This window comes from Vipera berus (genome assembly GCF_964194415.1).
Source record: "Vipera berus genome assembly, chromosome: 1".
In the NCBI taxonomy this organism is placed as follows: domain Eukaryota; kingdom Metazoa; phylum Chordata; class Lepidosauria; order Squamata; family Viperidae; genus Vipera; species Vipera berus.
In genome coordinates, this window is record NC_138202.1 from 122,739,747 (window position 1) to 122,767,696 (window position 27,950).

Consider the following 27,950-nt stretch of genomic DNA (forward strand, 5'->3'; position numbering starts at 1 on the left):
AAGCGCTGGCTCTTCGGCTTTGAAACAGAGATGAGCACCCGCCCCTAGAGTCGGAAATGACTAGCACGCATGTGCGGGGGAACCTTTACCTTAGTAATCAACAAGGGCCAGCGTTAATTCCCAAAGGCTCCTGGTCCCAGTTTCCTTTCTCCTTTCAGCCCATTCCCTGGCCTGCTATAAAAAGCAAGAGGACTCTTCCTTGGCTTTCTTAGCATACGCCCAATGACCTCAAAGGGAAGCCCCATGGCAGAAGTAAAGAAGTAGCCCTTTGAAGGCACTTGCCCAGCTGCTTCTCTGTCCTGATCCTGCAGGTGGCACAGTAGGATCAAGCAAAACCAAAGCAGAAATAAATGTAATTTCATTCATGGGAGTGGGACTTACATCCCGTACTGTTTTGCCCTGGGGAATGGTGGGTGGGGGCAGGCATTCACAGAGAGAATTCTTCTGTTCCCTTGACCTGCATTTAATATCACACTGGTGTTATTTACATATATAAAAAATAATAATCACTAGCGTTCTGCCTTTTTAGAATTGAGTGGTGTTTTTTTTAAAGGAATGACAGGTACTGTGTAAATTCATGGGTATGGTTGCAATTTAATCTCCAAATGATTCAGAGTAGATCTTTTAATGTAATTTCTCCTCAACCATCCAACACATAAATATATATATATACACACAGAGAGAGAGAGAAACCTGGAACAGTGTTTTTATCTTGCATCAACAATGTGAATATGTAAATGCCCATCAAACTAAGAATGGAAGCAGTGGAGATGGTGTTATGAAGGGGAAGGTCATAATCCAAAGCCAGAAGGCAAAACAGCAACAGCAAGATCACAGTTTGAATAATAATGTCCAAGGAACCGGATCAATTTAGGGGGGAAAAATCATATCTCTAGCGTTTTTTAAAAAATGAACATGTGAAGAACCGGGAGCCTTAATTTGACTTTTTGGGATCTGATAGGAAATTGCCAACCACCAACCTTTCCATACTTGAAGCTGTCTAACCCTTTCAAATTTCTGACTGAGATTCATTTAGGACAAAAAGCAAAGGCAAGATGTTTATAATGCAAATGGACATTCTTGCCAATGTAGGAGTATTTTTTTTATTAAATAAACTCCCATGAAGTCCCACGTGGGAAAGCACCCTGTTTAATAGGACAACTTTTGTTTGTTTGTTGAGCAGGAAGGTAGATCATTCTAGTTATAACCATGTAGGGCACAGGTGTCAAAACTTGCAATATCACATGATGTGTCACAACATATCGCGACATTTTTTGCATTGCCGGAGCTGAGGTGGGCACGGCCTCTGCATGATGCAGCCGGCAGTTTGACACCCCTGATGTAGGGCATGTTCTTCCATTCTACACAGCTGCAGGCCCTAGAGAACCGGTTAATGTTTAGAATTTGAGCTGGGTTGAGAAAATCAAAAAATTCATCTAATTTGTATTTTGTAAGAAGATGTTGACCTCCAGACCGATGTTTGGTAGATCTCTTGCTCTGATTCAATTGAAAGCCAAGTTATGGTATATACTCGACTGAGAGTAAGTACTGTGTATTATCTGTGTGGATTATAGCATGGTCAGAGATAGCTTTGCCCATTTTACCCAGGCTAAATAGATATCACTGTCACCAACCTGTCTCAGAGTAAAGTACCTTGCCGGTACTAATGCTTCTCCATCAGTCTCTTAGGATGTGTGATCGCATGTATGTAACAAGGAGGGAGGGGCTGTACAAATTTTCACAGTTCCAAAAGTTCCAAGTACAAGACAGTTTCAGAATCATTCCAATGTATTGTGGGTTTCAGTAAATGAAAAAATAGGGAAATTACTTAAATGTTCCCTGGAAAATATGGATTCATTTGGGGTGAGACTCCATTCCAAAATGGCTCTGGATGGACCCAGTTCCTGTGCTGAGATCCAGCCTGTCTCAATAAAGTTTCTCTTTCCACTTTACAAAATAGCTAGATCCAGCCCTCCGCCTAACCCATGGCCTGTTTCGCTGTAGTTATTGACTGGGTTGGAGTGGCTGGATTGATACACTGTGCTATGGCACAAACCATAACTAGCTGGTTTCATGTATTACATGAAACCAAAATCAGACAAACCACCTTGTGTTTTAGCACAGTGGGTGAACCTGATAAATATTCCTTTCTCTGCACTGCAAATATCTTAGGCTGAAATTTAGGGGTCAAACTTTATTCTCCCAGTTCCTCACCATACCCCATGCAACCACATGAAGTCTAGTGGTAATGGCTGTTCATATTGTTGATGTGAGATGTTGCCATGGTGCTGAAGGGCGTTGAAGCCTGCAAACCATGGCTGGGGTACAGGGCAGGGGCAGAGCCTGGCCAGTAAGAGAAACTGGCTGGGGTCACTCCTGAAGCCATGAAGTTGAGTTTGGAGATGCCAGAGAAGGGAAGGGGTGCCTGGAATTTGTACAAGGTGTGGTCAGGTGTGGCTGGCTGGCAGACCTGGGCCAAGCCTTGGAAGTCAAACTTGTAGGCATAGCGCTTGCCATGAACCTTGGTCATGATGTTCTTGTCGTAATAGTAGCGCAGGGCCCTGCTCAACTTGTCATAGTTCATGTTAGGTTTGCTCTTGCGCTCGCCCCAGCGCCGAGCCACCTCATCAGGATCAAGCAGTTTGAATTCGCCATTGGTGCCCTCCCAGGCAATGCAGTTGAGGTTGGCCCGGTCCGAAAGCAGCTCCAGGAGGAATTGCCATAGCTGGATTTGCCCACTGCCTGTAAAGCCAATGGAGGAGAGGGTTAGAGAAGCTCCAACTCCCCCTTTGCCCTTCCCACATTCCCCAATGAATACAAGAACCAAATAGAGTCTGACCACTTTGCTGCATGTCTGGCTTATCAAGGTTGACAGCCAGAACAAGACATGGGGGCACTTACTGGCGAAAGCAACAAATTCTAGAACCCATCTCCATTTGTGGTGTCCTCATGGGTGCAAAAGCTCAGGGCAAACCTGTCAGCACCTTTTCTGACCTACAAGTTCCATGAAAAGGCATCAGCTTTCCTGAGCTGCAGTTGCTCATGTAAACTTTGCTACCATACTTTGCTAACCTGGCTCTCCTCCTACAGTGTCTGTTCATTTATGCATTTTATTTATTGCATATCTATGGCTGCCCTCTCAGACAAGCGACTCTGGACAGTGAACCATCAGAAAATCAACTTAAACTAAATACAAACACACTACACCACCACCACCCCTCAAAAAGCAAACTGGGAAACGAGGCCAGTGGTGGGATTCAGCCAGTTCACACCAGTTCGGGAAAACCGGTAGCTAATTTTTTGTTGCCCAAGGCCAGAATGGACTTCCGGAAGCGGCATCCATGCAGAGAACTGGTTGTTCATATATTTGAATCCCACCACTGAACAAGGCTATTAATATACTCAGGATCCCATGCCTGGGTACATAACCAGGTCTTCAGGGCCTTATGGATGGCCATCAGGGTGACAACCAATTAATCTCAGGAGGAAGGATATTCCAAGGGGAAGGAGCAATAGCAGGAAGGGCATAACTCCAGTTCCTTGCCAGCTGACATTCCTTGGCTGATAGGATCCAAGCATGCCCATCCTAGTGGACCAGACTGGATGAAAAGAAACCTGGGAGAAGATAATATCTCAGATAACTCAGTTCCAACTCACAAAGGGCTTTAAAGGTGACAACCAACATTTAAATTGCACTCAGAAACACACTGACAACCAATGCAGCTCATGAAGCAGTGGTGTTACATGTGTGGAACAACAGACACCATTTACTACCTGTGCTATTCTGCACCAGTTGAAGTTCCCAAATATTCTTCAAGGGCAACCCCATGTAGAGTGCATTGCAGTAATCTAGATGGGGGGGGCAAAAGTGACTGTGAGCAGGCCAGGAATGAGTGCAACTGATGCACAATACAAAGGTGCACAAAGGATAACCTAGCCACAACTCCCACCTGCTAATACAGGGGTCCCCAACCTGTTGGCCACAGCACATCCCCACTCACTGTAGTGCCACAATTGTGGCACGCAAAAACAGGCTGCCACCACACTGCGGGGTGCAAAAATAGGATGCCGTTGCACCTGGAAGGGGAGAGAAATGGGATGCTGCCACTGCACTGCGGGCCCAAAAATGGGACACTGCCTTGCCACGGGACACTGCCATGCTGGAGGGCATGAAAATGGGACACTGCTGCATTTCGGGAGGAACAGGACACCGACACCATGCTAGGGGCGCAAAAATGGACAGCGCTGTGGCACGCAAGAACAGGACCGAGCTAGTGAGTATCAAGCAAGTGCTAGCCCCACCCCGTTTGCATCACGTGCATGCTCGTGGCCCTGTGTGCACATATAAACTGCTTCCCTTTCCTTCCGGTCCACCAACCGAGAAAGGTTGATGACCTCTGTGCTAATATATATGTTTGCATGTGTAAACTTCTACTCTCCCTTTGGATTCCCAAAATCAGGTTTCCCCATTATAGCTTTGAGATTATTTTAATATGGGAATTAAGTATCTGATTTTCATTCAGCACACTCACATATTACACCAACCTCTGCACACTGCACTTTTATTACATACAATACTGTACTGCAATACTACAATACTGTGCTAATACATAAGACTCCTGGCAGACCTCTGTCTGAAAACCAACAGATAGCACAGACTTTTCCCAACAATGTTGAGATTTGAACCTGAGACTTTCTGTATGCAAAGCACGTGATTTCTGCTGAACTGCACTAAATTAATTTAAAATAATTTATTCTAATTTCAGTGGGCATTGTAGGATTAAGGCAGTGCTATGTTCCAACAGGCTACGATGATTAAACATCTAACTAGGATTTAATTTGATTATTCTAATCTCTTCCTCACATTTTGAATAGGATTATTCCATTTGTTTATAATTTTTATTTTTTATGTCTTGAAATGGCACCCAACTTTTTACAAAGCATTAACAGTTTCACAGAAGGAATTATGATATAATTTATTATTTAACAGTTTAATTTATAGCTTTTCTTACTATTTTGGCAAATTTTTAAGGCAGCTAACAGTAGCTTTAAAAGATTTTAATATTAGGACATAGATTGCAATTATCATGAAATTAGATACTCCAGTCATTTCACAGTGAAGAGCAGGTGAAAGATGCAACGCGACTAACAGGAGGGTGGGGAGATGCCAGCAAATTCACTCCAGAGCTAAAAGCAATGAAACACATGGCCCTCTATGGAGGCATTGTTTTTTAAAAGCTTCCCTGAGAGTTTTTATCATTGGATGCATTCCGCCGTTCAGTAAACCCATTGTTCAGAGTTTTTCTTCCTTGTAATGATTTTTTTTAATCCCATTTATATCCCGCCGTTCTCCGAAGACTCAGGGCGGCTTACAATCTAAGCACAAATCAATGTGCTTAGCAGTAGCCTTCATTCTATGTATATGCCTGCTTATTAGGGCTTTCACACACACACCCCAGCGGCATTATTACAAAGTCAGCTTATTGCCCCCAACAATCTGGATCCTCATTTTACCTACCTCGGAAGGATGGAAGGCTGAGTCAACCTTGAGCCTGGTGGGATTCGAACCTGCACTAATTGCAGGCAGCTGGTGTTACTTAAGGAGGCATTAGCCCACTGCTCCACCAAGGCTCATTTGCTGTAATAAACATGGTTTCTCATCCACACATGGGTTTTGCTCTGTTCTTCTGAATTTTCCACAACAGTTATTCCAAAACTCAAGTGGAGAGTGACTCTCTATTCTAGATCGGCTGCTGATATTTTATTAACATAAGACGGAACTATACGAGGGCCAGAACCGCATTACCAGGGAAGATGATTATTCTTGTAGCCTTCAGCTCTGCTATCCTGATTAGCAGCAATAGTACAAGGGGTTCATATCCTGCACTCTTTTTCATGCAGTCCATGCAACCTAGAGGAGTTCTCCACTGGAATTGGGAATTCCCTCTCCCCTTTTCCTATTGGAACATCTACTTTTTAAAAAGGCTTGCAGCCTCACCACACATGGAAGATGTGGAGAAGGTTAAGTTGATTAGTAACAGTCTGGGTCTGTCTAACATTTTTCTGGTTTTGCTACAATCACATGCTTTTCTTCTAATCAGAAGAAGCATCACTTCAGAAGCGTTCCTTAATGGCGAGAGAAACGACTGACACAAAATGTACAAAGGTACTGACAAAATGTACAAAGCTACTGACACAAAATGTACAAAGGTACATTTTGTTGTACCTTTTGAGGGTGGAAATAATCACCAAGTAGTTTGCTATTACTATGTGGGGTTTCTGGGGAGTTTTCTTCCTAATCTACCTTCCAGCATTGAGTCTTGATAGGATTGATCCTGCTTAGCTTTACATGAGATAACTAGGGACTGAACATGGTGACATATGATGTGAATATATATTTATGGTCTGTCTGTCTGTCTGTCTATCTCTATATATCTCTATCCATCCATCCATCCATCCATCCATCATCTATCTATCTATCTATCTATCTATCTATCTATCTATCTATCCCTATATCTATCCATCCATCCATCCATCCATCCATCCATCCATCCATCCATCTATCTATCTATCTATCTATCTATCTATCTATCTATCTATCTATCTATCTATCTATCCCTATATCTATCCATCCATCCATCCATCCATCCATCCATCCATCCATCCATCTATCTATCTATCTATCTATCTATCTATCTATCTATCTATCTATCTATCTATCTATCTATCCCTATATCTATCCATCCATCCATCCATCCATCCATCCATCCATCCATCCATCCATCCATCCATCCATCCATCCATCTATCTATCTATCTATCTATCTATCTATCTATCTATCTATCTATCCCTATATCTATCCATCCATCCATCCATCCATCCATCCATCCATCCATCCATCCATCCATCCATCCATCCATCCATCCATCTATCTATCCATCCATCCATCCATCCATCTATCTATCTATCTATCTATCTATCTATCTATCTATCTATCTATCTACAATAAGAACATGGTTTACAATTATCTGCTTCCAGGATTTTTCTTTCTCTAACTTATAGGCCCAGTCCCATTTAGCTGTGATATTCAGCAGGTAGGAGGTGACCTGCTCAAATAATGGGAATTACAATATTTTTTGGATGCAATCTCCAAACATTAAGACCCATTTGTAGGTGGGAGGCACTGACAATTGCAAGCATTTGCAAAATAAAAACCAGAGTAGGTTCTGTTCTTCTTTTAAGATTCTTAACTTCATGTTGGATACTTGAGGGGATGCCAGTTCTTAGCAAAATTATTCAGTTAGAAATTGTTTGATAAAGTTCTGTTTTCTTTCTAGGACTGGAATACTAATAATTTGTATTACGGTCACAAAGCAGCATTTCTAGGATATCATGCTGTTCCTAAAATGAACTGTGCCAGTCTGTGATATCTCTCTCTCTCTCTCTCTCTCTCTCTCTCTCTCTCTCTCTCTCTCTCTCTCTCTCTCTCTCTCTCTCTCTGTGTGTGTATGTCTGTATGTCTGTCTGTCTGTCTATATATATGCAACAAGCTGAATTCTTGATAATGCAGCATTATGCCATTACCTTGCCTATCTAGGAATTTTTTTTTACCTAAATATATAAAACTGTTCTATATTTAGAAATAGCCTAGTAATTTATTATTGCTGCCCTATACACTTTTATTCAAAACAGTGTCTACTTATTTTCAGATAAATTAATGTTCCAAATAACTAAGAAGTAAAACCAATGTCTCACTAGCACTGCTCAGAAGCACGTTCCATTGAGTTCCTTCTGAAGAAATATATGAGAATATTAGCTGTAAGTCATTAATACAAATAACTAATAACATTCATTGTTAAATGAGAAATTTTAAGGCCTATCCCGAGTAAGGATAAAAACAAAAATCACATCAAATCAAGCCAAAATCTTGTTAACCAAACTAAATAATCAATATTTTTTTTACCCCAGCCATGGAAGAAAAGGAGTTTAGGTACCAAGGGAAAGAAAATGAAAGAGCTCACTGCCAAGAGGCATCGGGGAAGCTAAGTATTTATAAATGTGATTAATCCAATCCTGCTGGTGTCTAAGTATGGAAGTTGGATTGCCTTTTGGCTTAATTTTTCTAGGGCTGGATTACAGATCACTTGAAACTTCATTGCCACAGCTATAGGAGTAAGGGGTGATGGTGGGTTAACTCACCCTTTAAACCAGCAATTTTCACCAGGAGTGTTTTGAAATGGTGTGAATTTTAATGGAGGGCATTTATTTATTTATTTATTTATTTATTTATTTATTTATTTATTTATTTATTTAATTTCTATACCGCCCTTCTCCCAAAGGACTTACGTTTTCCATTCTTAATTCAAATCTAAACAAGGATGTTTGGGGCCTGAGGCTGGATGTGAGGAGATGGGATTTCACAGTGGATGGTAAAAGAGACAATGGCCTTTAACATCTGAGGGGATGGGCACCTTTTAAACTTCCTTGTACCAATAACAATAATGGAAGTACTACATCAGGGTGAGCCACCTTTTCACTTCTGATCTGTGGGTTAGTTACATACAACTCTTCCCAATAAATAAATAAAAGAGAGGAATGTTGGATGGGACCTCTGCTGCAAACCCCTCATTTGCTTGTGCAAACCAACCCTAAGATGTAGGAAGGAAAGAGCTGCCCTTTCAGAATGACTACATCTCCTCTACTTTTGAAGAACAACCAGCTCTCTTGAGGAACCAATGCAGTCACCAGACTTTTTCCAAGCCGGGGTCTCCCTGATGCATTGGACTACAACTCCCATCCTTCTCGTGTAGTGGGCCATTGCTTTCTTTGGCTTGTTGGGACAAGGGGCCTTCAGTGTGGCTTATCTCAAAGTGCCACTGGTTAGGAAAAGATCCCTCTGGAGCCTTCCCCATTTAAAGTTGGTTAACTGAAAGTTGGGGTGGAAAAGGCTGGGCCCAACACCTTGTTCTGTTCAGGGAGGGAGGCAGCCTGCATCTTCGGGACAGCCGCAGTTGTCATTGTCACAGCCCTTTGGGGAAAATGCTGGTGTGGAACAGTTGCAGCAGCTCCATCTGCAGCCCCCAAGTCTGCTGGAAGAAGCCTTGGAAAGTCCTCCTTCTCTTGAAGCTGGTTGAAATATTAGCTTGTTCTGGGCTAAGTCACTATTTCAATGAATTTAAACAAGTCCTACCATTTTATCTATATAAAAAGCGTTGCATCTCTTCTGCTTTCCATTACTTGTAGGTAGGCATCATTCCTATTTAGAGGCGACATAATCTTCAGTTTTGACTTTGCTTCAAAAATACAGTAAAGTAACAGACAGGTCCCACAGGAGTCTTCTCAAAAGCCAGCTGGCTGCATTCCAGGGACTTAAACCTTAAGAGAGGTTCAGGTGTTGAAATACTTGGGCTGGTTTCCTTAGCCCAGGGGTCTGCAACCTTGACAACTTTAAGACTTCTGGACGACGGGTGACATGATAGCAGTCTTCCAATACCTCAGGGGTGGCCACAAAGAAGAGGGAGTTGAACTAAGGAGAAATTTCCTGACAGTTAGAGCAATTAATCAGTGGAACATTCTGCCTCCAGAAGAAACTGGACAGCCATCTGTCTGAAATGGTATAGAGTTTCCTGCCTGAGCAGGGGGTTGGACTGGATGACCTCCAAGGTCCCTTCCATCATCATCATCATCATCATCATCATCATCATCATCATCATCATCATCATCATTATTATTATTATTATTATTATTATTATTATTATTATTATTGCTACTGCTACTGCTACTGCTACTACAAGTCTTAAAGTTGTCAAGGTTGCAGACCCCTGCCTTAGCCAAACGTGTGTTTGTTAGTCCACTCAAGGGTGCTGTGTGCTTCCTCTTTCCTCACTTAAAAGAGAGAAAGAAAAAAACCCAGATCTAGCCAAAGGAGTCCTGAGCCTCGAATCAGCCCAAATCCAGGCGCCCCTTGATGAACAAAGCAACCTGCCCGTTCACGGGTTCGGACATCAACTAGCTCAGGGGTAGGCAACCTCGGCTCTTTTATGACTCATGGACTTCAACTCCCAGAATTCCTGAGCCAGCTGGCTCAGGAATTCTGGGAGTTGAAGTCCATGAGTCATAAAAGAGCCGAGGTTGCCTAACCCTGAGCTAGATCAAGAAGGAAAAGGACGGCAGCGCGTCGCGAGCGCAAGCGCATTATTCAGAGCGTAGGTTTCTTTTCCACCCTGTTGTGAGCTTCTGTCGGGATATTGGCGGTAGTTCTAGCGGGGCTGTTCGTTTCCTCTCTTCCAGGTCTTCGGACCGAAGGATTCTTGAGGGTCAGCCAGGTGTTAGCTTGGAGGAGGCCTTGTCCCTGGAGGAGCCAGTAAAACAAAAGCAAATTTCAACTTTCTCCCAGCAGTCGCCCGGCACTTTCCGGGTGTCACCTCCTCCCCACTTCCCGAGGCAAAAAAAAAAAAAAAAATCCCAGGCTAGCTGGATGCGTGGGAATCCGTCCCGCTGGAAGCTGCGGGGCCTTCTTCCTCGGCGAGAGAGGGGCTGGCCCGTTCACACGAAGCTTTTTCCTCGGCATCACGAGCCGACCAGCCTTGGCGCCACTAAATCTTCCTCTTTTTTTTTAATTCCATTTATATCCCGCCCTTCTCCAAAGACTCAGGGCGGCTTACAAGCTTAGCAGTAGCCTTCATTCTATGTATATGCCTGCTTATTAGGGCTTTCACACACACCCCAAGCGGCATTATTACAAAGTCAGCTTAATTGCCCCCAACAATCTGGGTCCTCATTTTACCTACCTCGGAAGGATGGAAGGCTGAGTCAACCTTGAGCCTGGTGGGATGCGAACCTGCACTAATTGCTTTCGCGGTTAGGGGGAAATCGTTTCAGCCGATTTTGGGAATGCGTATAAAACATCTACAAACGGAAAAAGTCGCGTTCGATGCAGGACACCCCCCCCCCCGTGAAAGGAACTTGTTTGCTGCTTCTTCGGATGCTAAAGACGCATGGTTGCCGGCGGCTCGGGGGAGCTATTTCGGTCAGGGATGAGTAAAGGCGGGGAGCAAAGCCATCCAAGCGGGGATGCTGGGGCTGGTCTGGTTCCTGCGCCAGCGCTTGACCCGGGTGCATTTGCTCCGCGATTCAGTAGGAAACCCGCGAAACGAAGCGGAGGAGTTTTCGACGCCCTTTCATACTTTTGCGGGGCCGGCGCTTGCGATCTGGTCTCGTCGGCAGCTCACGAAGGAAACCCGGGATAGCCTTAGAGAGTCTTGGGGCACTTTAAAATTCACCCCATACATATCTTTGCAGGAGCGCTCGAGGTTCACAGCGCCTTGAAGTAAAGATCCTCGCCCATTCCAAATACAGACCCCGGTTTCCTATCTTCTGTCCAGTTTAGCAGTTCAATGGCTGGGTCACGCCCAGTGGCGGATGACTCTCTCAGCAATCCTTTCCCCATTATTCTCCTCTTCCTGTCCATCCCTCACCCCATCCCCCATGCGTAATATTGTCCTCTCCGAAATGTATTCCCCTGATGAGAAAGGTGAGCAAGAGCACGAGATGTCTTTGAGAAGCCACAAGAATCTTCGCTGGGTACATAGCCCACCCACTCTTAGGCAGACAAGTTAAAAAGGCATTTAGTCCCCCAGAGCGGGTGGGGGGGAGAGGGAGGCGTTCCAAGAGAAGCTGATTTTTCTCAACCCCCTTAAGGGAATTTATATTTCCAAGTGAATACTGTAGTCTGTTGTAAGCGCTAATGCGAAGCACCGGACCCGTTGAATCAAAGAGTCCCGTTAAGGAACCTCATCAAAGCAGAAGACGTGGTTTTGGAACCCCGAGCGTTTTTATTTATTTATTTGTAAGCAATCCGATCTCCCCCAAACTGGCATTATTTTCAGAGAGAGAGAGAGATGTTTCCCCCTCTAGCAAGAAAATAGCCTTTCGAAAAGTCACCAGAGTTACTGTGGTGCAAATTTCCAAGGACTACATTAAAAATAAAACGAAAGCTGAAAGTACATCAGCATTAAGTGCTCTGGCTCGATTAGATGAGATTGTTCCTTTGCTTTGCGTCAAGGTGGGAGTAATGCAGGTAAATGTATGGGTGTGGGCACGCGAGCGCAGAAAACGATAGGGGCACAAATAAAGTCAAGTTAGTTTGGTGTTCCGCTGGATACAATCTCTCTTCAAAGGAACGGCCATGTCCGTATTGCTGTGACTTTTTGAAATAGTCATCCTTGCATTGCAATATTCAAAACCATTTTAAAAAACCCCATTTCTCCTAATTCCAGATTGCGTTCGTATTTCAGTCCCAGGCGGCTTTCATAATTCATTGAACTGCATATTATTATTTCTAGGACTATTTAAAATTCAGCCCTGATTACATCCAATCAGAATGGGTTAGAAATATTTTCCACCTTGGCTGTGTATTTACCAGTTCAGGTAAAGGATATGGGTGGGTGTCCTACACCCTTCCATAAGTAGGGTAGGGGAAGAAGCCTCCAAATATAATGTAGGAAGGAAGGGGAAGGGAGGAAAGACGTGCTCCTATAAAGAAGGGGGGGGGCATCTTTTGTTCTTGGAAAATAAATTAACCAGTCAGCCAACGCAACCCCATCCCAAGTCAAATTTGTCCAAACACCTTTGCACCACTTGCAAAGAAGATTACGGACCTGCGAACCTCGTGTGGGGGGACAGGTTTGCAAAGCGCCCCTAAAGTTTGGAGCTTAAGGGAAAAGGGAGACAAAAGGCCCTTGCAAGCATTCACCGGCCTGGCACCATCTCTTTTAGGCTTCAGCTGTGCTGTTCTGTTTCACGTCCTACCCAAAGGCATAAGATGAGCGGGCGGGTTTTCTCTCTGGAGGACGCTTCCTTGCTTGCCACTGCGAGCGCAGCAGCAGAGGCTTCAGGACAGGGTGGACGATGAATGTGCTTTTCTGCATCCAAAACAAAGAGTTAGAGAAGCGAAGGATACCAAGTAGTGAACTTCTGAGCAAAGTGGAAGCAGTTTCCCTTCAAACAGAGGCAGCTTCTCTCCAAAGCAGCTCTTTGGAGCGAAAACCTGGGTGCGGTCTTTAGTAAACGGCGTTTTAGAGGAGGAGGACAATGGGCACTTTATGCACAAACGTCGGCAATCCAAAGTACGGCTCAGAATTTAAGGCAATCCGATAGATGGATACTCTCACTCAAAACGGTAAAATTAATCAGCTAACAAAAGAACCCCAAGACTTCGTCCACAAGCCTGGTTTGCTTCTTAGTTCCATTTATTGGATCATTGACTCCACCGACAAACTATATATCTCTCATGCAGCGATAAGGGGTGGTTCAGAGGAATCACATCCTCTTTCAAAGGCGAGGGGTGACCGAAAAAAGCCTATCAGGTTCAAGCATCAGCATCTAAAGGGAGGATTAAGACAGACTCTGCCAGTCCGCCTGCAGATGGGTTCTCACAATACACTTTACCCGACGGGTTAGAGACTTCGCGGCTGCAGGAAGAAGAACGCTAAGCTTGATCAGTGTTGGACCTGGTTGGTTTGTTTTGGGAGAACAGGCTATTGAAAGTAGGTTAATTCAATAACTTGAGTATTCAACATAGGGGTTAGATGGCTCAAATCTGCAACGGAGTCGGAGGCGCTTTCGGAGCCGGGCTTAGGTTAAAACAAATAAACGCCAGCCTTGCGAGGAGAGAGGGCGTTAGAAGTCAGATAGTTCCAACTCATTGGGGTTTCGCGTCGGGAATAGTTAACCGCGGACGTGGAACTCGTTGTAGCTCCAACGCGTCTCTTGTTAAGAATCAGACCTTCTCTCTCCCGGATCAGACTTCGCCATTGGCGCGTTTTGGCTTAGCTGCCCTTCGCGACCGGTGCAGCTGGCCCCTTCGCATCTCCATGCCCCTTCCGATGACCACCGAAAGTGAAATAAACTGCCTCCGCGGACCAAGGGAGAAAGCTGCCCGATGCGCCTCTTTCATCCCTGAGAAGCGCTGCTCCCTCACAACCCCGCAAAGTGGGACTCCGGCCAACGGGGACAACCGAGACCTATCGTTTAGAGCGGGCATCTACCCTTAAAACGAAGCCCTTTGGGATCAGCCAGTTCTTAAAGCCCGATTTCCGCCCTGCTCCGGGTCACCGGGGCTTACCTTTCTGAACTCCTGGCCCCAGCGAGCCCCACGTCTGGTTTTTGCCTTCTTTGAACAAAGTTTCCCCAACCGGATCTGCAGGAAAAGAGGAAGAGGTCGGGGAGAGGCGAGGAGCGCAAAACCCCAAATCGGAGCCGATTCCCCCGCCCGCAGCTTCGGCACAGCTCACCCTTTTGTCGGGAGGAAAAAAAAACGCCGTTCCCCGAAGGAGCCTCGCCTTCTTCCTCGTCCCCCCCGCCGCCCGCCTCTGCCGCTCCCCCGCCTCCTCGCCTAGCCGCTCGGAAGCCAGGAAACGCGTCCAGGAAAAAGGAAATCCGACTTCCGACGGGAGCCGTCGGGGCCGCTTTAAAGAGGGAAGGCAGCGCCTCCCGGGTAGCAAAGAGACAATCTGGGGCAGGGGGAGAGAAAAGGGGTCCGATTCCCTCGGCAGAAAGCAGCCAAGCCAGGCCCGCGTCTGCCCTACCTGGCAGGTACATGTTGAGCAGCAGGGTCCGGGCCGCGCCGCGTCTCATGGCAGCTCTGCGCGCACCCCGCGCCCAAGGGGGGTATTATGGCCTTCGGCCGGCAAGAGGGTGGCTGCGGCTGCGGTTGTTATTATTATGTATTGCCGTCGCCGCCACCCGCGGAGGCCGAGCGCAGGTTCGGGAGGGGGGGGGAGAGGAGAGGAGGGGCCAGATGGGGCGGGGGGTGGAAGCGGTAGCCTGGCAACGCGCGAGGGGCGCGCGCCTGCAATTTCCTCTGCGCTTTAATTAAAAGGCGCGGCGCGGGCGCTTATCGGCCCATCAGACTTTAATAAAGTTTTCCTCCCCCCCGTTAAAGATCGCCGTTTCTATGGAGAGAGGCAGCCGCGGCCGCCGCGTTTTCCGCCTCCTTAACTCTTTGCAAACAGGCCGCGCCTGCCTGCCTGACCTGGCAAGGCCCGCTCGGCTCCGGCGGTGCTTCTGCTCCAGCGCCTCTGAGCCAACAAGCGCGCTAATCTCGGCTGAGGGACTGGGCTCCGGCGGCTCCACGCGGGCCGAGAGAAGAGATGCAGCTTGGGCGGTCGTGGAGATGGCGGCAAGGGGGCGGGGTGGTGGTGGTGGTTGGTGGTGGTGGAAACCAGGCCGAAGACTCCAACAGTGGCACCAGCCGGCTGGAGAATCGAGCCTCTCGGCCTGAACTTTTACATTCAACAATTTTTCTGTGTACAGACCTAAAGCCTTCTCTAAATTTTGCCTTGTAAACAGCCCTGAGTCCTTTGGGAGTAGGGCGGTATATAAACCAACCAACCAACCAACCAACCCACTATATATATATATATATATATATATATATATATATATATATATATATATATATATATATATATATATATATATATATATATATATATATATATATATATATATATATATATATATATATATATATATATATATATATATATATATATATATATATATATATATATATATATATATATATATATATATATATATATATATATATATATATATATATATATATATATATATACATACATACACACACACACACAGTGAAATGTGGTGGAGGTTCAATGATGACTCTGTGTGTGTGTGTGTGTGTGTGTGTATTTGGTTCTAAAACGATGTAATTGTCATTCAAAGCCTAGTGAGAAATGGCAATAATAAGAGTAACTCAGCTGAGCACTGTAGAGATTTTTCTTCTTCTTCGGCTCCAGGCTATCTGGAGAAGCCTCTGCAATTTTCTTAACAAGGTTTTTCAGAAGCGTTTGCCATTGCCTGCTTCCCAGAGTTGAGAGAAAGTGTTCTGGACCAGCTCTCTTCTCCCAACCCCTAATTAAGAGACGAGTCTGGAAAGCGTCCAAGGCTAAAAGGCTTCTGCCAAGGTTTAATGACGCAGATAACAAAACACAAGAGCTTGTCTTCTCAAACGAAAAAGTTGCTTTCAGCAACTAGCCCCTCCCCAAACACTTCTTTTATAGAGAGCTCAGGGCGTGGTCTCCCTGTGCCTCCTCCCGAGGAGTCCCATAGTCTTTCTTTGTTTGTCCCTGCTCGTCTGCCTCCTACGTCGGGCGTCCTTGAACAGGGCCAGCTGTGGGTCATCATCCTCCGCACTCTCGGGCTCACACAGCTGAGAAGAGGTCCCCGGCTGAGGACTCTGCAAAGCCTCCAAATCATCATCAGCCGGTTCGTTTCCCTCCTCCCCCACATCTGAGTCCTCCGATACATCGGACCCGGCTGTCGGACCCACCGGCTGGCCCTGAGTCACAACACTATCCCGCACCGCAGGGCCCTTCCCTCGGGTCTGCCGATCCGGATGCGGTCGGGATGGGAACTGTTCGTGAAAAGCAGTCACCAACGCAGGGGCATGAACGGCGGTCGCGTCTTCCCATGTGAAGTCCTCCGGCCCGTACCCTTTCCACTCGATCAGGTACTGGAAGCGACCTTTCAGCCAGCGGGAATCCCTGATGCTGGCGACCTCGTACTCGGGGGTGCTGCCTCCATCACGAGTTCCTGATGGTGGAGGTTCCGCCTGGCGAAGTGGACAGGCCGGTCGTTCGGGGACCAGCAAGGACCGATGGAAGACGGGGTGCACGCGCAGGGAACGTGGCAGAGTTAAACGATAGGCGACCGGGTTGATGACGGCCTCGACTGGGAACGGTCCAAGGTAACGGTGGTCCAGCTTCCTCGCCGGCCGAGTGGATGGTAGGTTCCTGGTGGACAGCCAGACCCGATCCCCCACCGATAGTGGAGGCGTATCCCTTCTCGACCGATCGGCGAACCTCTTGTAGTCGGCCTTGGCCTTCTCCAGCTGCCGTCGCACCAACCGATGGATCGCCTGTAACTCCGCCATGAATTCGTTCGCTGCCGGCTCCGGTGAGTCCACGGGAGAAAGAGGGAAGAACCTGGGGTGATAACCCACGTTGGCCAAGAACGGTGTCATCTGCGTGGAGGTGTGTTGCGAGTTATTAAAGGCAAACTCGGCTATGGCCAAATAGTCCACCCAGTTGTCCTGCTGCAGGTTAACATAGCAGCGCAGATACTGCTCTAAGATGCCGATGACCTTCTCGGTACCCCCGTCGGTCTGAGGATGATGCGCGGACGAGAGGCAAACCTTAATGTCCAACGCCCGCATCAACTCCTGCCAGAAGCGGGCTGTAAACTGGGCCCCCCTATCGGAGACGACCCTGTCGGGAAGGCCGTGCAGCCGGAACACCTGTTGGATGAACATGCGACTAGTGGCGCGAGCTGACGGTAAGCCGCGACAGGGGATGAAGTGCGCCATCTTGGTCAACATGTCCACCACCACAAACACTGTCGTGAAGCCGGAGGATGGGGGTAGATCCGTCAGAAAGTCCATGGACACAGCCCCCCAGGGTCTCTTGGGCGTTGGCAAAGGCTGCAGTAAACCAGGCGGGGCCCCTGTCGCTGACTTGGCCTGCCTGCATGGGACGCAGGAGGTGACATAAGACTGGACATCGTGTCGGACTCGGGGCCACCAGAAAGTACGGGAGACCAGGTTCAGAGTCTTGAACAGGCCAAAATGCCCCGCAGCCGGGTTATCATGACATTGGCTGAGGACGAGTCCCCTGAGTGGCCCTCCTGGAACATAGAGCCGGTCACGATAATACAGGAGTCCATCCGTGACCGACCAAGGCGAATCTGGCCCCACCTCTTCCTTCCGCTGAGCCACCCACGCCTCCTGCTGCTGCGCCTCCCGGATCCGAGCCCGTATATCCACCGGCTCCCGTACCGCAGCGAAAGACTCGACGGGGATCACTGTCCTGGGCGGAAGCTTGTCTTCCACTCGGGTGTACTCGGGCTTCCTGGACAGAGCATCCGCTCTCTGGTTGTGCCCGCTTGGTATATATCGCACCCGAAAGTCAAACCTCGCAAAGAAGAGGGACCACCGGATCTGGCGTTGGTTCAAATTCCGAACGGTCTGCAGACTTTCCAGATTCTTGTGGTCCGTCCGGACCTCGATTTGATGCCGCGCCCCCTCCAGATGATGCCTCCAAGCCTCGAACGCCGCCTTGATGGCCAGCAGCTCCTTCTCCCAGATGGTATAGTTGCGCTCCGAGGGATTCAATTTCCGAGAGTGATACGCGCAAGGGAAAAGGGTACCGTTGGGCGTCGCTGCCTGGAGTAACACGGCCCCAATGGCAATGTCGGAGGCGTCCGCCTCCACGACAAACGGCCGTTGCGGGTCAGGATGCTTCAAGATGGGCTCCTTCATGAAGGCGTCCTTCAAAGCTTGGAACGCCTGTTGTTCGGGGGCGTTCCACTGGAACCGAGTCTTCTTCTGCAGGAGCCGGGTGAGGGGGGCTGTCAAGGCAGCAAAGCCAGGGATGAATGTCCGATAGTAGTTGGCAAATCCAAGAAGTCGCTGAACATCCTTCACGCGACGCGGGGGTTGCCAACTCTGCAACGACTCAACTTTACTTGGATCCATGGCGATGCCCTCGGGAGAAATGCGGTGGCCCAAGAAATCAATGGTCACCTGGTAGAACTGGCACTTCTCCAACTTGGCAAACAGCCGATGTTTCCGGAGGCGCTGCAGGACCTGACGGAGATGCTGATGATGCGCTTCACGCGACGGGGAGTAAATCAGGATGTCGTCCAGGTAAATCACAACAAACTGGTCCAACAGATCCCGAAAGATGTCGTTCATAAAATGCTGAAACACAGCGGGGGCGTTGGTCAGGCCAAACGGCATCACCGTGTACTCGAAATGTCCATAGCGAGTACCAAACGCTGTCTTCCACTCATCACCCGGCCGAACCCTGACGAGGTTGTACGCTCCACGCAGGTCCAGTTTCGTGAAGATCTTAGCCTCCCGGAGTCGGTCCAAGAGCTCGGGGATGAGGGGCAGCGGGTAGCGGTTACGCACCGTGATAGCGTTGAGTTTCCGGTAGTCACAGCAAAGCCGTAACTCGCCCGACTTCTTTTTGACGAAGAGCACGGGCGCAGACACTGGCGAGGACGAGGGCCGGATGAATCCACGAGCCAAGTTCTTTGTCAGGAAGTCCCGCAATGCGGCCAACTCGGGCTCCGACATGGAGTACAAACGCCCCACTGGGAGAGGCGCATCAGGGACTAGGTCAATGGAGCAGTCGTAGGGCCTGTGCAGGGGTAATTGGTCCGCCTCTGACTCGCTGAACACGTCAGCAAAGTCGGACAGTACGGGAGGCAAGGAAACCCCTGAGGAACCCTCCACCTGGCCGGCACAGATATGGCGGGTGTGGTCCACGCACTGCAAACTTGGGAAGGTGACCAAGTTCTGAGACCAATAGATCTGTGGATCATGCGCCCGGAGCCACGCCAGTCCCAAGACCACGGGGAAGTGCAGATCCGAAGTGACGTAAAACTGAATGGCCTCCACATGGGTACTGATGGCCATACACACGGGTTGCGTGGCGGCCGTGATAGGCCCGGACAGGAGCACTCGACCATCGATGGTCTCCACAAGCATGGGCGGATCCACCGGACACTGGGGAACAGCCCATTTGGCCACAAAGGCCGAATCCATAAAGTTAGTGGTAGCCCCAGAGTCAATTAAGGCATGGACCGGAATCCCCTCTGGCTTGCCAGGAAGGATCAGTCGTGCCTCCAAAATCAAATGCCGTGGAGGTTCACAGGCACCGTCGGAACGGCGTCGCTCGGCGTGATCGTTGTGGGTCGCCCGATCTTTCACACCGTCTAGATCGGGCTCGGGCCGTTTCCCGATAGCAAAGCAGGGGACTTTCTCGGAGCAGGCTTGGTCACTGACGCCCGCTGACGCTTCTTTGGGCAAGAAGCAGCCAAATGTCCAGGGTCCCCACAGTAAAAACACAACCCCTCCGATCGTCGTCTGTCCATTTCCGTCACCGATAGACGGGACCTGGCGGCACCCAGCTCCATTGGCTCCTCCCTCTGGACTGGGGCCTCACGCACAACAGGGGTGGCAGGGGTCTGTGGGGTGGCACGGCGACTCTTACGCTGCTGCAGCCGGGCATCGATCCGCAGACAAAGATGGATCAGCCCATTCAGATCTGAGGGAATGTCCACGCGGGCCAGCTCATCCAACATCTCCTCTGACAAGCCATCCTGAAAGGCATCCACGAGCGCAGCCTCATTCCAGGCGGAATCCTGGCTAAGCAGCCGGAAATCGCTGATATAGGCCTGTAGGGGGCGCTGACCCTGCCTCAAAGCTTTCAGACGTCGGGTGGCGGTCTGCGCCTTAATCGGGTCCTCGTACATGAGGCGCATATGGTCACAAAACCCCCCAAAGTTATCCAACAAAGGGCTAGGCTGTGCCAACAGAGGCGTGCCCCAACGAGCTGCATCTCCCGACAGAAGGCTCAACACGAATCCCACCTTATCTCGGTCAGTGGGGAAATCAGCTGCTCTCACGCTGATATAAAGCTGGCATTGTCCCAGGAAGGCAGGAAACAGTTCTGGTTTACCAGCAAACTTATCCGGCATAGCTAACTGACATTTCCTCCTGGGTGGGGGGGCAGCATGTACCTGAGCCTGCAGTTGTGCCACCTGAGTGGCCAGCAAGGTGAGTTGCTGGTTGAGCTGGGCATTCTCGGCAAGAAGCTGCTCCATCGTAGTATTAAGGGGTGAGTGGCTGAAAGCAAACTGTTCTGGACCAGCTCTCTTCTCCCAACCCCTAATTAAGAGACGAGTCTGGAAAGCGTCCAAGGCTAAAAGGCTTCTGCCAAGGTTTAATGACGCAGATAACAAAACACAAGAGCTTGTCTTCTCAAACGAAAAAGTTGCTTTCAGCAACTAGCCCCTCCCCAAACACTTCTTTTATAGAGAGCTCAGGGCGTGGTCTCCCTGTGCCTCCTCCCGAGGAGTCCCATAGTCTTTCTTTGTTTGTCCCTGCTCGTCTGCCTCCTACGTCGGGCGTCCTTGAACAGGGCCAGCTGTGGGTCATCATCCTCCGCACTCTCGGGCTCACACAGCTGAGAAGAGGTCCCCGGCTGAGGACTCTGCAAAGCCTCCAAATCATCATCAGCCGGTTCGTTTCCCTCCTCCCCCACATCTGAGTCCTCCGATACATCGGACCCGGCTGTCGGACCCACCGGCTGGCCCTGAGTCACAACAGAAAGTGACTGCCCTAAGGTTACCAAGCTGGCTTCCTGACTTAAGGTGGAACTAGAATTCCTAGTCTCCGAGTTTCTTGCCTGATGCTTTAACCACTACACTAAACCAGCTCTCAAACCAATGAGGGGATCACGAGTAGCTTACAGACCCTGCTTGCCTACCTGATATCCTCCATATCTATTGGATTCCTGTCTCTATCACTACCAGTAAGGCTGGTTAATACACCTGAAGGCCGGATTGCAGTGTTACATGCCATCAGTACATACAGTATATACACAGCCTGTGATGCAAAGTGTTTATCCTGCTTCACTTCTCAGGGAAATCTCACAGACCTCTTGAAGTTCTGGCGTTGAGATCGCTTAGATTTCAGGCTTCACAGTTTACATTTGTTTCCATATCCCTGTATGCATTCGCTGGCTTCTAACTATGATCTAACAGACAATAAGTGTAGAATCACAGAGGTGGAAGGTAACTAGGCCATCCAATTTCTGTACTTGCCTGCTCTGTGCAAGAATCCAATTCAGAATAACCCGAAGAAATGGCTGTTTAGCATCCACTATGCATCTGACAAGTTTGCTACGCATAGGTGTACAGGGTACTCTTAGTAATCCTTAACACTTGTCTGGATCATCTCTATTCTGTAGGTGTGGAAGGATGCTGGAGGCCTTTCCTCTTGTTTGTTAAGCCGGCAGAAAACTATAAGATCTCCCACCTACCCCCATCTCTGTCCTGTTGCAATTCCCAGTCATAGAATCACCTGACTTCTCTCCAAGGCAATGGATGATCAAATCTAACACCTTGAGGCTGCCCTTAGAAGGTGTCAGAGGTGTGTGTGGGGGGGAGAGAGAATGCTACCTTAACACCTGTACAACTAAGGATGACATAAATCTGTCTCATTCCAGGTAAAAATAATGTGATACAGATCCAGCAGAAAAATAATGTTGGTAGGACATGTTTTTTGCCATGGTAAAATTCAGGTGAGGAAAGGCTCTCAACGTGCACTGTATCTCTTAATATTATTTCACTTTATTTCCCAAAAATTAAGACTTCAGGGAAATTTTCCTTGATGTATGGCTGTTCCCTTTGAACAACTTGTGTAGCATAGCATTGTTCCTGACTCATAATAGTGGGTTACTGTGAGTTCCATATGATGTTCTACTGGAAACAGATGTAGAAGGATAGCGTTGTGTTAATTTGCACAGTGTTTTTTCAGAACATTTTTATGAAAAAGAAGCTTTTTGAAATGCAAGGATTATTTTAAAAACTAAGCCTGTGTTATTCTGTGATCTCGCCCATACTTACAATAAACTGCAATTTTTGCCAATGATGCAATAGCATTTATTTAGATCCACAAACTGATTCCATAGGTTTCACCTAATCCCTGTGTTAAAACACAGACAAGAGAGTGGATTTAAAAAAATATTTAAAAATATATTATTAAAACTTTATCCTACCTCCCACCCCCCCTAGGTGCTTGGATCACCTCATCTTGTTCACCAAACTTTGATTATTTTAAATTTGCATCTCTACACAGCAGAGACATCTAGTGGCTGCTTGTGGGAAAAGTGAGGTACATTTTGTGATCAAGAGAGCAGGTGGCAGCAGTAGAAAAGGATGGGTTTCGGGAGGGGAGGGGAAGGGAGGGGAGCGGAGGGGAGGGGAGAGAAGTGGCACTTCAGGGGTGGCCAAAAATGTGATGCTTTCCTCTTCTTCCCTTATCCCTGTGGGTTGTGTTTATGACACCTGGTAAATAAGATGACTGCATGATTTACAGTAATTATGGATGCACTTCCTTTACTGATAATATGGATCAATGGCTTTGTTCAGCTGGGTGCTCACAGGCTTCCAAATCCTGCAACATAGACTGCTGATAAGAGGGATTCAAGGGATTTCTCTTCCCTGTAAATATGCAGAAAATGTTTTATGTATGTATGTATGTATTTATTTATTTATTACATTCATATGGCCACCCATTTCATATGATATGACTCTGGATGCATATAAACAAACCAAAAACCAATTTTAAAAACATTCAGGAAATACAAAAATTGATATTACTATAAAAAGCTAAGAGAGCTTTAGATTACAAACAATGTGGACACCCCATAAGATACCCCATCTCTCTCTCTCTCTCTCCCTCCCTCCCTCCCCCTCTCTCTCAAAAACACACACACACACACACATACAAATACCAATCCTCAGAATTGGTCCAGAAGAATATCATGATTGATGGTATCAAAGGCCAATGAGAGGTCAAACAGAGCTAGGATGAATACACAATCTCCATTGTGCTCTTGCCAATACCGATAAGAAGCACAACCAATACTGATTCTATCCATCACCCAAGCCTGAAACTTGAGTGAAAGGGGTCCAAATAATCTACTTCATCCTGGCACCTCTGAAGCTATTGCACAATCACCTTTTCTACCATCTTGTCTAAAAAGGGGAGGTTAAATACTTCATGAAAATTGTCCAGTCTGGTGGGCCCAGTGATGTTTTCTTGAGGAAAGTGCAAACCAACACTTCTTTGAGAGGCAAAGGAATGGCCCCCTCACCCAAGGCAGAATTTACCACTGCTAGAACCAACTCACATGACATCCCTCGCTTCCCATACAACTTTAATTAGCCAGGAGGGGCATGAATCTAGAGAGCACCCTAACCACTTCCTTAGGCCCAACAGGTTCATTCCCACATAACAGGGCAAGACTCTACCCTGGGAACTACATGGCCAGCATCCAATGGTGAATGAATTGTAGCCATTTTGATCAACAAATGCATAGCAAATTCTTCTGCATGAGTCTCCAGAGGGGTCTCTGAGGTACCTCTACCCAAGAGGGCACAGATTATTTAAAACAGGGTGGTGAAATAACTATCTACGGATGCAATAAGGGTGGAGAAGTATTGTGACTTCACTGCCCTCACTGCCATGCGGTAGCGTCTCTAACCCGTGTTTAATTGAGTTTGTTCTACACTGAACCGCAGCAACATTCCAGATGTCTCTTCCCCTGTTTCATCTCCCTCAGTGCTTCAGTAAATCAAGAAGAGTGATGGGATCCACGAGAGGGGGGAGGTCACATAGGCGCGATCCAATCCAAAGCCTCGTCAAGATCCCAAATGGAGTGTACAGCAGAGTGAACAGTCCCCAATTCCCTCTGAAACCCATCAGAGAAGACGATGTAATAGGCCCAGCCTTCCTGTGGTGGAAAGTGGTGCTAGAGAATCCAGGGTAATCAGGACATGATCTGACCAGGATTAGGAGGACACAAGACATTTCTCAATTCCAGATCACACTGTCAGTGCTTTGCCAGGAAAACAGATCAGGTGTGTGATCACTGTTTCGTGTTGAGCTCTGGATAACCTGGCTAGGCTCCTGGCTGTCGTGGTAGTCATGAACTCTTGAGCTTCATCTGACCCAATTCCCAGAGAAGGCAGATTGACATCTTCCAGAACCATAATCTGGAGAGCTAATGCAGCAATGCAGACAAGCAGCTCAGGCAGGGAGGTTGCTGTGCAGTAGGGAAGCTGCTACGACAGTAAAAAGCTGACCAGTCCATAGAGCCGAACTTAATGAACAGAGTCTCACACCTAGCAATCTGTGGAGCAGTACCTCTGAAAACCTTAAGGGACTTTTGGTTGACAATCACACCTCCATGCCTGGCCTGGAGCCTCATCTGATGCCACACCAGAAACCCAGCTGGGCACATTTAAGAAAAGGCCATCCCTTTTTTCTGGACACAGCCAGGTAGTAGTAATACATGCCAGGCTGGTCCATTCACCTGTGACTGAATCACAAATGAAGGAGACATTATAGGCTGGCTTGGCATTTAGCAATAGCAGCCAAAAGGCAGAGACACTGAAGATCAGCTGACCAGCACTGAGTTGAGTTCAGGGAGTTGGACCTGGAATGGGACACTGGGCCTGCATCTTGAGAACAGCCTGTTCCCCCCATTCCTTCCTTATGGTTCTTCCTTCTTAAAAATAGCAAGAAAGAACAAAGCGAGACTAGAGACTGGATTTCCAGGAGAAAGGTGTTTCTACGGCAAGGGCCCTCAACCTTGGCAACTTTAAGACTGGTGGACTTCAACTCCCAGAATTCCTCAGCCAGCTTTGAAGTCCACCAGTCTTAAAGTTGCCAAGGTTGGAGACCCCTGTTCTAAGGTAAATAAATAAATAGGCTGTACTTTTCTTGCAAACACAGTTTACAGTGAGCTTTAGTAGAAAAATAAACACTTGGGAGCGTCTGGGGTTAAGTGTTGAAACCCAGTTGGTTTCCATATCATTAGTGCCCTTGCTGTATCACTCAGCGTTTGGCACTTTGCCTCTGGCACTTTCTAAATATCAAGATTAGGACTGATGGGGGGATGGTTTGGAAGAGAAGCTCTCTGCTTCCTGAACTCTTTCTTTTTTTAACCATCTTACAAAACCAAACTGGCTATTTCCTTTCAGCCTTGAAAGGAAGACTTGCCTGAGGCAGTACCTACTAATTAATAATAATAATAATAATAATTTTATTTATATACCGCCCTTCTCCCGAGGGACTCAGGGCGGTGAACAGGGCAAATATAAAAAATACAAAAATACAAAAGTTAAAAGAAAATTAAACATATGCCCGACTAAAAACAGTAAATACAAATATTAAAAATGACCGTAAAACCCAACCCATCCCCCATCAGGCCAGGCCGGCTTGTTCAAATAAGAGTGTCTTCAGATCGCGACGGAAGGAGCGAGGGTCGGGCGTCATCCGGAGCTCAACCAGCAGCCGATTCCATAGCTCCGTGGCGCCCACAGAGAAGGACCTCCCCCTGGGGGCCACCAATCGACATTCTCTGACCGGTGGCACCCTGAGGAGGCCCTCTCTGTGGGAACGCACAGGGCGAAGGGAAGTTGATGCCGGCAGCAGGTGCTCCCTAAGGTACTCCGGACCCATGCCATGTAAGGCCTTAAACACCATTAACCTTAAACACCATTAACCAAACTCCCAAAAGCTGAAGGAAATGGGATAACTCCCGAAGTCCAGTATAAGAAGTGGGAACATTTACTGAAGAAATGTCGAATATCCTTTTTTTTTTTGCGGCTGTCACTATTGCAGAGTGCTTCTGATCTGTCCCAGCGTTTGGAAGTCTTCTCCTTATACTTAACAAGTGGCAGGTGCACTTCTGCTGATTCACCTTTCATGCCCCGGACTTGCTTTAGCTGCCTGGGTTCTAGTAGCCAGCCGCAGGCAACTGAAAACAAGCCCAGCACAGGCAGGCCTACGGCACAGAGCAGTCGTGATCAGAAAGAGCTTTTGCTCCCCGAAGCTTCCTGTGTGGTCTCTGGAGAAATGCTGTCCTGAGCCAGCAGTGGAAATACGGAGTGGCTATCAAAGGGCTTCTCTGTCTGGGCGAGCTGTTTAATTTACAGAACAGGCAGCCAATGCATCCTCAAGATCCGCGTGAAGCCCAGGAGGTCTCAGCTGCTCCCTGAGAGAGGTGCAGAATCCTAGATCCAGCCAGTGTGGCTGATACAAGGAATGCTGACAGCAACATCTGGAAGATCACAGATTCCCCTTCTTTGCACTTAGTTCAGAGGCAGATACTTTGAAGGGTGAAGAACCACCCGCTCTTTCTGCACCCTTGAAATGCACAGGAAATGGAGGGGTAATATAGAGATTTGGAACAAACCATTTTCATTGATCGGAGCAGGCAGAGTGGGCAAAGAAGAAGTTAGGAAAAAATACTTACCACCACCTTCTTAAAACCATGCAGCCTTATGAATAAAGCAGCTATATCACAAGATAAAGTCTTAAGCCCCCGAAGCCAAATCAAATGCATGTTATTTTTAACAATTGGATTTTGCTTCTGCAGACTTAAGGAGTCTCTTTAACATGGGAATTCTGCTTTGGTGCTCCACTTCACTTCTGATATATTTGGCCCTAAACCACGTGCTGGAAAAACCTGGAAATGAAACTGAACTATAGAAAGAGCCCTGGGATATGTCAGTCTTTGTAGTAAAAAAAAAAAACTTTCTAAAATCTTAACATGGGGGGGCACTTTGTTTTGACCCAAACCCCCATTAGGCTGGAGATTAGGATTACAGCTGGGAGTGATGTGGAGATTTGGGGATGGGGGGGGGCAAATGTGGTAGAGAGGCAAGATAAATTCCAGCTTCCAGAAATGAGGCACTGGAAGACAGGAAGGTGAATTTAGTCCACCCAGAGATAAGCAAGATAAATTGCACAGCTTATGAACTTTTTTCTGTTGAGATCAATAAAGCCATAATCTATTACTCTCTGATATAATTAGAAATGGAACCAGCGCTTCACCTCTATGTACCCATCAAAAATGAAAGATACACCGCTTTGGCTGTAAGTATAGCTCCCCTTAGTTGAAAGAGTTTTCGCTATCAGCTGACCAGCCCTTTCTCACCAGAATAAAGCAATCTGGTACACCTGCGCTACTCTTGAAGCAAGAAATACTTTTGAAAACTCTCTTCCCTTCTCTGATGCATCAGGCATTGGAGCATATGCCCATAGCACAATCCACCACATATCTTGTTTCTGCTTACCTGCAGGACTGCTGAGGACAGAAGCTGACGTGGCCCTGGCTGAGAGAGTTGCAGTTTTGCTACCTGTTTGGAAAGGGAAGGGAGGGTAGACCTCAGAGCTCTGGTTAGGAGGCTGGAGGTGTGGAGGAATGTTTGTGCAAAGGGAGAGGCCTGCAGCCAGCACTTCCTCATTGGAGACTGGAAAGGAACAGCCTCAAAGT

At 47.5% G+C, this 27,950-nt stretch overlaps 1 protein-coding gene across 3 annotated transcripts; it reads right to left on the bottom strand.

Annotated features, from left to right (window-relative positions):
* Positions 1–582: 582 nt before the first annotated feature.
* FEV (FEV transcription factor, ETS family member) lies at positions 583–27,866 on the bottom strand. 3 transcript variants are annotated; one of them, XR_014026260.1, is made up of 4 exons: positions 27,751–27,866; positions 22,507–22,585; positions 14,126–14,200; positions 2,580–2,742 (listed from the first exon to the last, which is right to left on the bottom strand). XR_014026260.1 is itself a non-coding variant. In XM_081326509.1 (3 exons), exons 1-3 carry the CDS (start codon positions 14,635–14,637, stop codon positions 2,240–2,242), a joined length of 627 nt encoding a protein of 208 aa, XP_081182635.1. In that variant the 5' UTR covers positions 14,638–14,660; the 3' UTR covers positions 583–2,239. The 3 variants fall into 3 exon arrangements, 1 of the variants encoding a protein (XP_081182635.1); XR_014026261.1 differs by lacking the exon at positions 2,580–2,742 and adding an exon at positions 10,130–10,351; XM_081326509.1 differs by lacking the exons at positions 22,507–22,585; positions 27,751–27,866 and adding an exon at positions 14,589–14,660 and having other exon boundaries at positions 583–2,742.
* Positions 27,867–27,950: the final 84 nt, after the last annotated feature.